General features: G+C 42.4%; 1 protein-coding gene across 1 annotated transcript in view; it reads left to right on the plus strand.

Annotated features, from left to right (window-relative positions):
- Positions 1 to 17,449, plus strand: part of CTNNAL1 (catenin alpha like 1) — an 862,216-nt gene that overhangs the window by 767,997 nt on the left and 76,770 nt on the right. Inside the window, exon 11 of the mRNA XM_085606809.1 lies at positions 12,543 to 12,693. Coding sequence (XP_085462935.1) covers positions 12,543 to 12,693 — 151 coding nt within the window. The remainder of the gene's footprint in view (positions 1 to 12,542; positions 12,694 to 17,449) is intronic.

Genomic DNA, 17,449 nt, shown 5'->3' on the forward strand with positions numbered 1-17,449 from the left:
TAATGGCATTGGACTAATACTGTAGTAAGAATGCTATCAATAATCAATCAATAGCTGTATATTACAGGAATAACCCTATCAAGCATACAATAACGTTTGTTTAATCAATATATACAAGAAAAACTAAATAACCTTAAAGATTTGAGTATTTCTTGTGCATTTAAACTCAATTCGGAGTGACAGACTATTTGTCGCAATATTTCTTTGTCAGACACCATGATGAGAAAAGAAGTCTAGTCACATTAAACACAATAGGGCCACTCATATTCAACGTTAGTATCCTCAGAGCAAATCTGTATTATTTCACCCCTAGGGTGAGGGATATTGGGATTATCCACTTTCTTCGCAAACAGGCATAAGAAGTACAAACGAAAAGCCAATACACATTAGTTTCCTTCTCTAAATTTCACACTGGACATATTTCAGAGATGGAAGTAGAAGGGCTGGGTAGCCATTTGCAGCAAAAACTACTGATAGTTAATATTCCTAACCTAAATTGTAGGTAAAAATGTTGAGCAGCAAAGGAAGTGATATCATCCTGAAAGGCCTCAAATTTTAGGTCACACTTAAAATAAAGTAAGTAATCAAAAAGGCCTCCATACCTTGGAGTCGTTTGCCAAGCTTCCATCACGTAAGGCCAATATCTCTCTTTGATGCTTTTCCCTGGCAACCTCACAGCTGAGGGTGGGTTATCTCCAACTCCTTTAACCCGAGAGTAAGGAGCCAGGTTTTCACATATTTCAGCCATGCAATGACACTTCCACTGTTCAAGGTTATCACTTCCTCTAGAGCCCATATGTATGAAGCCAGCTCCTCAGTAGATCAAATTCTGCACCAGTGTATTCGAAGTTTGAGATTAATTAAGTGGGCTATATATTTCATACCCATACCCAGGTGCAAAGGATCTAGCGGGGCACTCTAGGACATGTTAACCAATGATCTAAGAAATGTATTTTCTACCCTAGATAAACCAATGACGTTACAGAACCCCCATATTTCTGTACTATAAGGGCAGCACCCAGGGCTTTTGTGTGATATACCTTCAGTGCGGGTTAGACAGATCAGTAAGTTAAGGATTTAAATTTCTTAATTACAGCTGATGCATTATGCTTGAGTGTTAATTGGCTCTTGGTGATTTGTGGCATAGTGTTGGAGAGCTTCTTGTCATGAAAAATAGATCGAAACAAGGTTATAAGGGGGCAGGGTGGGAATACCCTGACCCTTACTCAGAGGTATATTTTTATTTGCTATGATGCACTGCTTATGACTGCATATATTACATCACTGATGACGTCTGAAATATTCGGTCGTGCAAGTTATATTTATTTCAGTTATGTATAATTGGCTAATTTTAGTGCTTTTTTTATTTACATTTTTTTAATAAGACCTGCATATAATTTCTCCTTAATTTTTGTTTTTGTCAGTGAATGAGTTTAAACTTAATTGGGAGTGACTCCGGCTGCTTATTTATTATTCAGTCTACTAATCAATATCTTTATATGGCAATAAAGAGCCATAAAAGTCCATACATAAAAAGAGATATAACAACTTTTACAACAAATGGATATAGTAGCAAAACAACTCAGGATATAATTATCAAATAATTCATATAGAAATTGAAATTACAGGTTTGCTCAGTAAAATTAGAATGTTTAATATCTTCATCCTATAAGCAGCCATATGTTAACAGGTACCAAAAAGAGCAAATACCCTAGACTCCATGATTAAAACACATGAAACTATATATTATTAAACATTGACAATTACATTACAAATTCACATCTTTTCCTTATAGCTAGAACTCCTCCTATATAATTCATCACTTCATAACAAATTTCTGGAGACTTTAGGCTCTGTAAAAACAACATGTCTATCTTGTCATTTCTGATGTTTCCAGTCCACAGGATCCGTGCCCTTGAATCATATACGCTGGGCTCTGTATAATGTGCAGAATACCATCAAGTGAGTAGTGCTTTTTGCCGATATGCAATCTCAAGGGCATTTTGGAAGATTTGTGAATGAGAGGAAAACAATGAGAGGGAACCCCTATTAGCCAAAGCAATAGGTTTCCAAATTCAACTGTGAACATTTAAAAAAAATATTCCTTTGGCAAACCACTTATAATCTCACTAGTAACCAGTTATCATTCTTTCTCATACAACTTTCATCCATATAGATCTCTATCCACACAATGGTACAAAGAGAATCTATTTCTATACACTCTTTTGTATAAATTGTCCCACTATGTATAAACATATCTTAAAAGTTATTATAGGTAGCAGTCGCTCCTTGCTCCATCACCTCCCCTAATCCTGGGAAATTGTGGGCCCAGTAGTTCAAAACCCAAACAACAGGGCCGGCAGCAGCGGCAATCATATCCCATACCGCAGGGTCCTGAGTTTGCCTTTAAGCGCCCAAGTGGCGCCTCATTGCTGTACATTTACAAAAGATTTATACTAAATAATACAATTTCCCAAAACTAGTATACTTACAAAATCTCTACTCAAAATCCAAAATTTTACCGTACCACTTAATTCCTTCACTCATTTGCCTTAGATAAATATGTATGGAATCGCCAAGTGTTCTCCCTATCGTAACATCATTTAAATAATACTAGTGGAACCATTTCCCGCAGGATACCATAAAACTTCCAGAAAGCAACAATTAGTTAACTTCATACCATGTTACATTTAAAGGGACTTCCTATCTTCTCCCCTCCAGAAAGGGTCTACTCAGGATTATAAATAAATAGAATTTTTTCCAACATAGCAATTTATACATTTCGTTCATGGACATTATCTCTTAGTCGTGTATTTAATTCCCTGCTTATCCGATTCAATTTTAAAAGTGTTTCCTGTAGTATCTATCCCTAACCAAAATGGTGCCCAGGTGCCAAGTCATATCGACTTTATTCCAAATTTGATTCGTGTGCTAGGAAACCTTATAAAGATGCACTTATACAGACCATCGCATGATCTCTAATATAATTGCAAATCAGATTAAACCTCAATTAAACCCTCAATGACCATAACATACTAACATATTGCCATAATGTAACCATACGGCTACATTCCACCATTTCAAGATGGCGGCTAATAACCGATGCGATATTGGCGATCTCATGGCAGGTCTCTCCTCTATTTAAAATAGCGCTCTACTACAATGTCATTATACCTTACACGCTCAGGAAAGGGATTAGACCCAGGATCTGCAGCGTGCTGACTTGAAAATGTAAATAAATGTATTTTCGGTCTTTTATGGCAATACTGCCTGACGTTTTCGCTTACTAAACACGAACCACTCTCGTACCCCATAGAGCGCATTAGTATTATCGCTTTATTAATTTCTTACTTACATACCTCAGATTGTTTGACTGTTTACATTTTAAAGATCGCTATCACTTGATTTCAACCGATATTGCTCTCATACATGAAACACGTCTTTAAGTAGCAACGCAAGCATGTACCATTGTCTCCCGTTTCCTTTACGATTATTAAAAATGTTTTAAATTTAAAAAATACCGGCTGACTGAAACTTATATACCCGTGATAATCGTGCAGTTAACAAACCCCAATATGCCCATAGACTTCTTATCCTAATCGCTCTTAATATCTTGCTTATGGGTTATAGAGTACATCCATCGTGGCTTATTTGAGAAACAAGAGCTTAAATAAATCTGTTATAGATAAAACAAATAGATTAGCTGCTTTTTAGTATCCTTCCATGTATCTAATGCATTATTATATTTTCTCTTTCTTTCATTTAGATCTTTTTTTTTTCATTTGATACCTTTGATGCAACATACTTTGTCCGATACTATGTTATATGCTCAAACCTGCAGCCTTGTTTATGAAAGTTATTTCCTTCTTTCTAGGTAAACCAAAGCTCCTCTCTTCACTTACTAAATACAAAATAATAATTAGAAACTAATGACAGTATTTCTTTTTGTAGTAGCAACCTTTCCTTTCTAGCTAATTGTAATTCTAAAGCCACACAATAACCATACTTAAAAAATAAAAGCACAGTGCACGTAATAATAAGAAAAGGTCACTAACAATATTACCAACTTACTCCGTCATGCATGCAGTGACTACTAGGTATTGTCTTGCGTTCCAAGTTTAAAAATATCTTCTATTGATAGCACCTAAAAAGTTTGTCTACATTTCATTTATTTTCTGTTTAACCCCATTTACTTCTCTCACTACAGAACCTATTGCCTTTTCACTTGTCATCTTTTACCTTCCTGATTCTTTTGAATTAGCACTTCATTTTGAATCTTCAGCAGTCCTGTCACACAGCACTTGGTGGTGACTATAACTGGTTCTAAGTTTTATTTTAAACTTATGATGTTTATTAATTCTGCCTAGAAAAAATAATAATAATAATAATCCACATTTTTGTAAAGCGCGAACAATCACCCGTAAGGTTCTCTAGGCGCTGGGGGCCGTCGGGAAGATTAAGCAAGCTATTGCCCAGAGTCACATGGTGCTGGGATAATCTGCCGCCGGCGATCGAACCGTGATCCCCAGATTCCGGAGTCAGTCGCCCTGGCCGCGGCGCCATACCTCTTCCAGGAAAAACCCTGGTCCCAATGACCGCTTAAGGGCGAAACACGTGTCGGCTGTTGAATGTTTAAATAAAACTGACTATTGAACGATTAAACAAAACTATTACTGGAAATGTCTGGAGTATGATGATAATCTATGAACCAGGATACAAAATTGAAGAATAAAAGCTGAAATCAAAAATTATTTGGAACTTAAAATTTTTACAAATTGGAAGAATGTTGATATTTATGAAGGAGTGTGCACTCATGTGTTCTTACAACAAAGGGAAAAGGCACCAGCCTACCTTGAATATGGTCCATGGGCGTGCCCCACATGTGTTCCAGCTTTGTGGGCTCCTGAGGTTGCCTTTATGCATCCGAGCAGTACCTTGTTGCTCCCCCACCTCTTGTAATCCCAGGAGAATATGGGCCCAGCATTCCAAAGCCCAAACAACAGGGCCTGCGGGAGCGACTCACGTCCTGTGCCGTGGGTCCCTGAGCTTTCCTTTATGTGCCTGAGCAGCCGCTCCTTGCTCCATCACCTCCTCTAATCCTGGGAAATTGTGGTCTCAGTAGTTCAAAGGCCAACTAAAGGGCCCACAGCAGCGGCAATCGTATGCCACACCGCAGGGTCCCGAGTTTGCCTTTATGCGTCTGAGTGACGCTTCATTGCTTCCTGCCTCGAATCCTGCAGCTTTATAGGCCCAACAGTCCAAAACCCAATCAACCGGGCCAACAGCAATTGCAATTCCTCATTCAATTTCAAGGCCTCGTGCCAATTTTCTTTTTTGGGCAGGACATTCTTATCTGGGACACCCCCAAATTCTTTTCTCATTGGGAGCTGGCTGCAATCAGCTCCACTCCATGAGTCTGTGCAAGAGCCACCCACACTTGTTTTTCCTAATTCTTTTGTATGTTGGTGCTCCAGACCAACCAGGGACACCCACAACTTTGAAAAACATTGGTGGGCGCGTAGTGAGGCCTATGGCCCCGTGGCTCTATGGGCACCCCTACTGGCACCCATCGCGGGAGCCGGCAAGCACCAGTTTTGCTCCTGCCTGACTAGAACAACTTTTCTTTCGGCTCGCACTGGGTGGGTGCAATTCTGTGTTTCCCTGCCAGTGAGAGCACGGGCTGAGAGAAACATTTGTGCTCCCACCAGGAACCAGCCTGTCTGCTCATACTAGGTGGAGGCATTAAAGTTTTCCCTGTCTGAGCTCTCACAAGCACAGAACAGTTCCACAGGGGATAGCGTCCTCAGTACACCGACTGTGAGCTGGCGCGGGGGATGGTGTCCCCAGGGCAATGACAATACCCATAGAGTATTCCTCCTAACTTAACGGCACGAGGTGCATTGAGAGGAAGTTCTTGCTGCACCTAGACTCCACCCTACTCGGAGTGAGGAAGGTAAAAATCCTTTTTTATATGTAACCCTCACACACTCTATTAGTGTCATGCTTCATCATCAGGTTCACCCTGACTCCTAAAAGTCAGGGTGGGCTTGACCGTATTTCAGGAAGCTCTTAAAAGAAAAAGACTAGGGGATATAACTGTAAGATAAAGAGCGGATGAGGACAATAAAAACTAAATTGTGGAAGGGGACTGTAGGATTTAATGGTCCTATGACCTTTACTTGACCAACATGTTTCAGCCCTACTCTGACAGGCCTAAAAAGGTCCGGGGCTTTCATCAGGGTGAATCCAACTGTGGAGCATTGCCCAGCAACGCAGCCATTTGTACGATTAAATGATGATGTGTAGCATGCAATTGCCAACCACATGCCCTGCCAGATATATATTTGCTACTCTTGATATGACCTGTAAATGAAAGTTGTGATTCAGATGGTGTATACCTATTTTAGCCGTGCAATTTATGCTGTGCCTTAATCATGTGCCATTGTGTGGCTGTTTAAAATGTGGCATGCACAACTTCCCATGCACATTTATTGTCGTGAATAGTAACCATGCCACATTTATTCTATGCAACTCAATGTAGGCAGTCATTTTCAGATCACCGCAACGTGTACCTTACTGGTGCATGTTCCCTCTCCTCATATCATATTCAGGAGGTGAGTTCATAGGGGATAGCATCCTATGCTACATTTATCTTTTTTACGTTTGGTGCCCAGGGTGTATATTGCTTTAGACATCAGACCTTCACATGGGAGGCAGAGTTCTCATTTGCATACAAAAATATAGGCATACAGACAAATGGCATTATTTGTTTTATTAAACACACATTCAGACTTGTGTCTCATATCCACTCACCCAAAATCTGAGAACTTATGACCCCATGGTGGCAGGAGGTCAAAGGGGTGGCCCTGTAGTCAAACCCTAAAGTAGTTAGGTGGTAACAATATGAAAAACATATCATTAGCATCTGCTTCTTACTGCCCGTGGTGCCATAATTCACAGCTCCTAAAGGATAAGAAACCACTTTGTCAAGGGTCCCACCCCGCACCTGCGCCTACTAGGCTCCTGCTCTTCTGAGCTTGTGGCTTGTAGTTGGGGGGGAGGAGAGCCTGTTTATATCTCAGTGGGCCGGCCATCTCTCATCATTGTTAATTGCGCTGTAATTAATCTGGGACAGTTGGGAGAGCCGCATTTGGGCAACACGCTAACTTCCCGGTGCCCTGAGGCGTGCGTATCATGTTGTGCTGCTTCGATGGGCACTAGGGGCCCGTATAGTCCAATGGAACAAAGGACTACAAACCGCCAGTGGGGTGATGGGAAATGTAATTCCCTCATTGTGTTTTTTTCTTTAAATAGGATTGTCTCAGTGTTACTATTTGAAGAAGGAACATGTACTTAAAGCCAGAAAGAATTGAAGTGAAAAAAAAAAGATTTAAGTTGTATTCAGAGCTACAATTATAAACCTATTCTACACCTTGATTAACTCCTCTATGTTATTATAGGGGTAGTGTTTTCAGTAGCACTATATGAAATAGTACTAATGTGGTGGGTACTGATCATAGGGTTGGACGACACTAAGTGAGAGTCATCAGTCTTATTAGTGTTTTTTTTATTGTCAAATCCGATTTGGACATCAGGCGTGATAACTTGCCCGTGTATTGTGCTGTCACACTTGTGATAGCTATCGGTGTACTGCTCTACTTATCTTGATGTTGCAAGAGAGGATTATGCTGAAGGATGGAGATAATCAAGTCGGTAACATCTACATGGAGGGTTTACATATACTCAGCTGGTTCCATGGTACCACCCATGGGCGACTAATCCGATATGCCAGAGGAGCGTCGCCCAGCTGCTTTTAATCATTGGGAAGCAGTAACCTAAAATGATAATAACTTTGCATTATTATCATTTTAGGCTGCTTCCTGCTGCTTTGCGGGCTAGTGAGTGGGCGTGGCTGCTCTCCTCTTTGAGAAGGGCAGGGGTGTAGTGGTTGGCCCACTCAAGTGTGCAATGACTGTTTGGTCAGCTCTCTTGGGCCGCCCAAACCAGTAATGCTCACTTTCCCCTTCTCCATGCAGGCTGCATTTCACCCTGCATGGAGAACCAGCCCAGGCCCCTATTTTCTGGTTGAGCGTCAAACCAGGATGCTCAAAACCAATCACAACAATGCTGCAGCGTTGTGATTGGTCAGGGGAGCCTGGGTGCTCATTAATCACAACGCTGCACTGCAGCTTTGGGATTGGTTAGTGGGGCCTGCTTCCTGTTCCTCGATGTGCTCGGAGAAGAGACGTGAGACCCGGCCGACAGGAAGGTCCGTTTTTAAAATGGTATTATTTTATTTTAATTTATCCATGCACGACCCCCGTGCGATTCCCCTGTGACCCCCACATGCGATTCCCCCGCGACCCCCACATGCGATTCCCCTGCGACCCCCTGTGCGATTCCCCTGTGACCCCCTGTGCGATTCCCCTGTGACCCCCCCCTCCTCCACCACCCTCCCGGCGATCCCCCTGCTCCCCCACCCGCGAGCCATGCTGGCCGCCCATGGTACCGTCACTGGGTAAAATGTATAGTTCTCCACCCCAACCACCAGAGGAGCTAAGGGCTAAATCAGTGAGCAGAAATCATACCAGAATTCCTCTTACCCCTCACCATAATACCATGTCACAGCCCTCCATGTCACTCTTCCTCAACAAATGTGCACCATCTCTTTCAGCGACCAGTAAGGCTTCCTTAAAACGTTCCCTTTCTAAAGGCTACTGGCTGCACCCACCCCAAAAGACCCTCACTAATCACACTCCATGCCCTGTTAGCTACAATTCCAACCCCTGAAACACCTTACTATGTTTTCATCCCTTGTCCTCTCTTTGCCTCAGGGCTCACTGCGCATCCCAATACTGAAAATGACTTTGTAGAGTATCTCCTACCATTGCCCAGCATGACTCATTCTGCCTCACGGTGATTAACGCACTGTATGGCACACTCATAATATTCAGCGGCATAGCGAAGACTTTCTTTCACAGTTACACGTATTATCTAATACAGACTGGTCTATCTTTGCTGCAGTAGGCCGTTTTGTGTGGTACAGTTGGGTGCATTTTATTGTACAGATACATGTATTCTCTGATACAGTTGTGTGTATTCTTTGGTGCCACAATTGGCATTATTCTGGGGCAGGGATGTGGTAGGTAATTGAGATGGTCTCTCATATTACCCTATCAGATAAACATTTATTTGTTTCTATTTATGATGGGGGTTTGTACATTGCTGATTTGCCAGAGTTTTGTAGTGCCAAGAAGCACCAGCGCTATCATTAATCCATTGAGTTGCTGATCCTTAAATTCTCGTGCCTGCACTTGGTAAGTGTGATGACCCATGCCAGCCAAGTCCTGCCATGGGCCTTGCTGCACGCCATAAAAAACATTCCTATACTACATCAACCTATGGGGCCTGTCATGTCAAGAAGCGCCCGTAATTAACCGGCTGCATCCATGGCAAGAATCTGCAAGGCTCATCTTTAAATTCCAAAACTGGAACTCAATCCGAAAACATGAACAAAATTGACCAGGACGCACAATGAATCTAGGGCCGCATTGCATACCTGGCTCGGTCAGTACTATTCAGTTTGGGCTCCACCATCTTGCAGGCAAAATATGAGCACGGATATTTGTTGCTCTATGGTCCATGTTGTCAGCATGTGTGGCATGTTTTACAGCACATGTCACTGTAATCATAACCACTGTTACAAAACAAGCCGTGCTCTCATTGACAAGGCACAAGGACAGCTGATTGGAGCTGGCTATTTATAGCTGAAGTATGAACTTTCTAATTAAACAAGGACTGGCAAAGCCAGTAGGTCTTGCCTTTGGGATCTATTGGCTTTGCCAGTGGTTTTAACCATGCTGTATAGCATCCCCAACAATACCCTAATAATATGTCTTGCAGCAGACAGCATATGTGCTGTATAGTAGTAAGACCTCAAAAGTGCATTTTCAATTGCTTCACTTTAGCATATTATAATATATCACTGCCTTTATTACAATTAGTGAACCACATCCCTTCTATCCTGAAGGTTTTATTAATGACTCCAGAGCAGGGTCACAACAGTCACAATATTCTAATGATGGAAAAGAAATTGCCTAGTAGGGTCACACAAATTGGTCATTCTGGGGAAGCCACCTTCCACCCTTCATTGCAGGAGGTGTCTCCCCTCCTGCTTTCTTTCTCCCTGCACCAGCGCTAGACAGCGCCTCAAGACCCCTCCTACCACCCGACGATGCCAGCCGGACCGAACTTGAGAGTGATTGCTGCCACTGACGACATCAGAACACACCTTGACCATAGAGAAAGTTTAGCAATGATCCTCCTCAACCTCTCTGTGGCGTTTGACATAGTCTCCCAGACAACCCGCATCAACAGACTCTACAACATAGGCATACAGCAAGACGCCCCCAAGTGGATCGCCTCCTTCCTTACAGGATGCACACAGACCATCCAACTGCCTTCCTTCACATCCGCACCTAAAGACATCATATACGGCGTACAGCAAAGCTCATCCCTCAGCCCTACCGGTTCAACATCTACACGACCCCCCTTGGAGATGTCATCAGATTCCACGGATTCAATATAGTCTCCTACGCAGATGACACTCAGCTGATCCTCTCCATTAACCGAGAACCCTCCAACTCCAAAACCAACTTCTGCAACCCCCTGACCAACGTAGCCAAATGATTGAGAGAGAACTGCCTCCAACTCAACTCTGACAAAACTAAAGTACTGATCTTCGGGAAGAACACCTCCACATGGGAACACGGTTGGTGGCCTGCAGAACTCATACCCACACCGACCGACCACGCACACAACCTCATCATCATCTTTGACAGCTAATTGGCCATGAAACGACAAGTCAACGCAGTTGTTGCTCTTCCTGCTTCCACACACTTCGCATGCTCTTCAAATGGATCCCAACCAAAGCCAGAAAGATGGACACTCAGGCCCTCATCACAGCCATCTCAAATACGGTAGCGCCCTTCATGCCGGCATCTCCACCCAGCTCCTCAGAAGACTCTATAAAATACAGAACGCTGAAACCAGACTCATCCTAGACCTCCCCAAACAAACCCATATTCCCCCCCAGCTGAGAGACCTCCACTGGCTCCCCATCCAAAAAAGATGCCAGTTCAAGATCCTCACACACACCTACAAAGCCCTCCATGATCTAGGACCTGCTTACCTGAACCATCGACTGAACTTCCACCAACTCGCTAAACACCTGCGCTCCTCTTCACTCACCCTTGCACACACCTCCCGCATCAGTCACAGCGATGGCCTCTCCTTCTCCTACACTGCTGCCAAGACCTGGAACGACCTCCCCTCCAACTCCATACAGCCCCCTCGTTGGCACACTTCAGAAAGAGACTCAAGACCTGGTTCATAGACGGAGGCACAGCACTTAGATACCCCTAGGGGTGACAGTGTTAGCAAATTATCGCGAAAATGTAAAAAATCTCCGCAAACACGCGGAAATATCGCGAAGATGCGGAAGTTTTTTTCCCGCCCGTTCGCGGTATTTTCTGCGTGGTCGCGGCTCGCCAACTTACCCATGCGGTTGCTCGCGGGCGCGGCCATCTTGTTTTCACTTGTCTCGCGGTGCATGATCGCGAGAAGAAAGACGTGATCGCGCGACGAATAGCGTTACTGCGAACTGTCGCGAGACAGAGCAAATAGCTACCAACAATCTAACATCTCGTGGAGAACGCGACCGGATCGGGAAAACTTGTCGGCGAACGCGGGGATTCAGGTAAGGCGATCGCGCGCATGCGAGAATGTATTATTTTACAGCGCGAGCAAGCAAAAAATTTCCTGTGAAATGCGGATTGCGGAAATTTTGACATTTTCGCGCTCTCCGCGGAACGTGAAAATGTCAAATTATCGCAATTTCCGCGAGCGGAACAGAATTTTAGCCCAGGCCTAATGCTGAGTGAAACCAGATTTCCGAATTGCACATTGTGCAATTCAGCCACTGGATGGTTTTCAAAGTATTTGTCCTTTCTGCTCTGATTGCAATTTTATTAGTGACCTAAGAAGTAAGTCACATTCCTGTGCCTCATGTATAAGGCCTTTATGTTTAGATGGAGCAACATTATGGCCTACAAAAACAGGTTCAAAAGAGATTTTTGTATAGTGCACTCTGAACTGAGTTATTTCAAAGTACTCTCAAACGTGATGATCATGGAAAAGTAGACACAGAGATGTAAAGTACCTGCCCAAGGTAACACAATTTGGTGAAACTGGAAAGCCAAGATTAAAACCAAGATCTTTGGGTGAGGACCCCGCAAGTAGTTTATGCCCTAGGCCTCACAAAAGCTTCTGAATGGCCTGATGCCATAAAAAGTCATATTGTACAGTACCATTAAATATTGAGGCATTAGGAGCCATGCAGGGTTTCCATCTGCCCCACAAGCTACTTGCTCTACTTGCCGGTCTGATATAAAGAATGTAGAATTCTAATGTTTCTCATGCGGTGCAACATTTCTTATATATCCTCGTGCTTGTTTGACCTGCATGTATCCTTGTCATTTTAGATTATTTCTGCAGCAGAAACCTTGGCATTGCACCCCTCCAGTAAGATTGCAAAAGAAAACCTTGAAGTTTTCTGTGAGGCTTGGGAGTCCCAACTTGGTGATATGTCCTTATTATTAAGAGAAATCAATGACGTATTTGAAGGAAGAAGAGGTGAGTAGGATTCATAAAAAGCATATTAGAACAATTTTTTCAGAGGAAGAATTTTATTTACTTTAAAAAAAAAATTTATTTTATGTATTTATTTGTGTGCATAATCATGAGCCAACATATAGCCGAGGCTACCTCACAGAGCAGGAGAGGGAAAGGGCTTGGAAGAAAACAGGACTTTAATGCACTTCTGAAGGCATACAAAACACAAAAAATATGCATATTCAGTGTGTGTGTGTGTACATTATATATATATATATATATATATATATATATATATAGAGAGAGAGAGAGAGAGAGAGAGAGATAAGTGAAACTTTGTAATATGGTCCAATATTGATACTTTATAATCATGAGCCTGATATAGGATCATATTACACGTTACCTTGTCGTGAATTTCCCAGGTCAGACATTTTTAAAACTTAGTAGCCTGTTTCTCTTTGGTACACAATCAGCATGGCGTTATCTTTTGGAGAACTGATATGTTGTTAAATTAGGCGACACAAGTTTGACATAAACTCCTCCTTAGCTACATCTCAATGTTTAACAGTATGAAAGTTAAACATGTAGTCCAAGTTGCCGTATTTTCATCTTGCTGGATACATCTTGGAAAATCCCCACCTGTTTTTGCAAAGTAGGCTAAAAGTCAATGGTCAATATCCTGTATAAACGCCTGGAACTGACACTGAGCTGGAGAGGCCTTCGCACCAGGTTATCTCAAGAGGTCCTTTGGGGCTGCCTGAGCATCCACTCTTTTGCCAAAATTCTACCCAGTGATGAGTGTTTTCCTTCTGAAGGCACACTCTCTTCTGGACTGAAGTCTGGTAAGCACCACTGATCTGCTGTGTACTGGATACAGTGCACAGGGCCCCAAGAACCTATATAGGCAAATTAGCTGATCCATGCTGTCATAGTGAAGCGCACAGAAGTAGTGTTAGGGTATAGGATGCTAGATACATTAAAAACATGTGAGAACTGTTACTTTTATCCTTGCTGCTAGCAACATGCACAAGTGTTGTTTTAAGTATGTACTGTATGGTTAATATACATGCACTAAGCAACAGAATAAGACTATTGACATAAACACTTAAAAACATACAGTGCCATTCGTAATGCTATGCTTGAGTGTGTTATTCTAAGAATGAAATTGGGTTTGAATTACTACTGTGCCCCTGCACGCTTTATGGGATTTTTATTAACCCAGAAAACACAAACACTACTCTCGCAGGAATGCTTAGTGGGATGTGTGGGACTGCAGTTAATCTGGACTCCCTTACTAAGGGATGGTGCACTCAACTAAATCCTTGCTCCCATGGGACAGGAGTCCAACTCCTGCAGACATGGGGTCTAGAACCTGTTTAGTGTGTTTTATAAAAATGCATGTTTATTTGAGAAGATTTTGTTTGAAAAAGCTGTTTTCCTTAAAAGTGACAGATTGGAATTAGAATGTTTACTTTTTGTTTACTTTTCATGAAAAAAGTGTTGCTAAAACTGTGGACAATGGTGATGGTCAGTGGATCTATGCGATTCTATGGCTGCAGAGTTTACCGAATAACACATTTACAGTATAAACCACACACTTAGCAAAATTTGAATATTTTGCAAGAACACATTATTTTTTGCTCTTCAAGATAAAAATGATACTGCCCCATATTTGACTTTTTTGCCACATAATTTAGATAACCTTGCCGCATACTCCTAGTGGCCCAACAATGGAGAATCTCTGCAGAGTGGTCTGATGTAAGTCATTAGCAGGATAACATCCATATTCCACTTGGGTTTCATACCTCTGCATCTCTGTAATTAAAACATCCAAACAGAAGAAATAATCTAAGGTTTATTGGAATTCCGGAGAATTTTGAGGGAAGCGATGCCAGAGCGGCAATGATTAACATACTCAAAACATCATTTCCGGAATTGGAAGCCTGGGATATGGAAAGGGAAGTCCAGCGGGCCCATCGTTTTCCCCTAATGCTATCAAAAAATGTTAACAAGCAAAATCAATATCCAAGGGCAATGCTGGTCTGCTTTGGGAATTTTCTCCTCCGTGAAAAAATCTACGACCTTGCAAGACCTACCACCCAAAGAGAGCATAAGGGGTTCAATTTTTTTGCCAGACCGGACATCGCTCACGCCACCGTGGAGCGAAGATGGAAAATGCGTCAGCTACTTGGACCGTTTGAAAAAGCTGGAGTAAAAGTATTCCTTCAAAATCCGGCACACCTGAAAATGATATTTAAAGGTGCAACAAGAAGCTTTAACAGTGAAATACAGGTGGAGGACTATCTTCGGGAAATCTCGGAGACAGCCTCTCGAAATCCAGGGAAATAATCTAAATCAGATATAAAGACTTGTAGTAAAATGAATATATAAGATTAATTAACTATTGCAATTTGTATCTAGTAGAAGGTATACCTTGGGGAAGCGTGGACTTTTAGCGAAATGGCTGAACGGCTCGAGGAATTTAAATGTTTAGAAAATGTAGGCTTTGGGTCAACTATAAAAGATAAGCATATTATTTATACTAAACTAGCCTAGTTCGCAGGGCCCGCTTGCGCAGATGTCGCACCCCTGGTCCAGACAGGCCCAGGTAACCTTCAAAGGTGGTGGGGGGGGGGAGGCGGGAAGGTCGGACAGGTTAGACATAAAGGGTAGCAAATCTATGTCAAAAAGGAATAGGGAAATACTTACAGGGATCACAGGAAGCCAGAACGTCTGGGATATAAAATATGGCACTTTTTTATTAGTAGCATGGCTGGGATAAAAATATTATCTCTGAATATTTGTGGTCTGAACGATCTTAAGAAAGGCAAATGATTGCAATTCGGCTACAAAACTGGGGAGCTAATGTTGTATGCATGCAGGAGACGCATATTGAAGGGTCCCAGAGCCAGCTGTTAAATACACTAGGGTATAAACTGGTGTGTGCTACTTCACAAGGTGTTAAAATTCGGGGGGTTGCTATTCTGGCTAAAGGGAGTGGATTGGTGTTTAACAATTCTAAAACTGATAAGTTTGGCCGTTGGGCTATCACCGAATGCAGTTATCAAACAGGGCAAAAAATGACAATTTGTGCTATTTATGGGAGCAATACAGATGACCCCGGGGTTTTCGATGAGGTCTCTAACGAACTATCACACTGGCCTCTTCCGGTTTTGGTCTGTGGGGACTTCAATATAAACCTCCCGATCAACTGGTCCTTAAATGATGACTGGGTCTATAAAGGACGTAAACCTAAAGTATTCCGCTCTCTTAAAGATCTGTGTCTTGTACATGGACTTGTGGATAGCTGGCAGACTTCAAATATTAACACCGGTGACCTTGGCTATACCTTTTATTCAAATCCACACCGCACGCATGCCAGAATCGACTATATTTTACTCTCAAATTCACTAATCAGAAATTCCCAAACTGTTAAATTGCCCCGGGTACTATCTGACCACAACCCCCTTTTCTGCACACTGAGTATTAGGCTAGCTAAATCAGAGCCTACTCTGTGGTCATTTGAAAAAGCATTACTGAACGACCCTCAGTATTGTATCCACATGAAAGACTGGATACCCAAGTTCCTAGCAGAAAACATTAATAGTACATCAATAGAGGTTGTTTGGGATACGTTGAAAGCAGGGGTTCGGGGTGAGACTATGTCATATTCACTCAGAGCAAACCGACGAGAGAAAGAGGAGTTACGGAGGCTGCAGGATGAGCTTATGTTAGCAGAAGTAGGACTCATTAGTGTCACTAGCAATATAGACACAACTGGGGATATCTCTAGTACCTTAGACCAAGTAGCAGTTGCCAAGGCAGCAATCACTAATATGTTTTCAGATAAGGCAATCCGGAATGCCACGGCACGAAAATAATTAATATTTGAAGTCAATGAGCAAGTGGGCCATCAATTGGCGATGCGATTGTGACAACAGGTCAATGCTAATCTAATAAGGGAGATTGTAGACCCAGTGGAAGGCCAGTAAAAAGACCCAGAGCTGATTAAGCAAGCATTTTGGAGGTTTTATAAAGAACTATATACAGACAACGGCAATGGAGACGCCACAGAAATAGAAAGGCACTTAGAGAATTGTGAAGTCGTAAAGCTTGAGGTAAACACACAGCTGGCTCTAGAGGAAACTCCGAACATGGAAGAGGTATTGACCGCAGTCAAGAGCCTCCCTAAAGGAAAGGCAACAGGTCTGGACAGTATCCCTTCGGAGTTCTATGGCACATTTATAGACGAAATTAAACACCTATTTAGGGATTCGAATATTTATATTTTCTCCGGGGGGGAACCTCCCAGTTCCTGGTCCAGGGCTAAAATTGTGATTTTCGCCAAAAAGGGGAAACCCCCAGAACATTTAGGATCATATCGTCCAATAACCCTTATAAATGCTGACTCTAAAATATACTCCAAAATCTTGGCAAACCGAATTGCACCCATAATACATAATGTTATCGTCAAAAGCCAGCACGGTTTTGTTCCTGGAAGGTCAATGATTAATCATATCCAGAGGGTTATTACACTTTTTGACGAAACAGAAACTACAGGAGACCCTATGGCCCTGATCCTTCTGGATGCAGAGAAGGCCTTTGATAGGGTCTCCTGGCAGTTTCTCTGGAAAGCAATGGCGATGATGGGATTTCGAATCAAGTTTATTCAGGCGATACAAAAAATGTATAATAATCCTAGGGCTGTTGTATCTGTCAATGGAAGCCTAACTAAGGAAATCGCCGTCTCCAGGGGAACTCGCCAGGGATGCCCTTG

The sequence above is a fragment of the Triturus cristatus genome, chromosome 5_2 (assembly GCF_964204655.1).
Source record: "Triturus cristatus chromosome 5_2, aTriCri1.1, whole genome shotgun sequence".
In the NCBI taxonomy this organism is placed as follows: domain Eukaryota; kingdom Metazoa; phylum Chordata; class Amphibia; order Caudata; family Salamandridae; genus Triturus; species Triturus cristatus.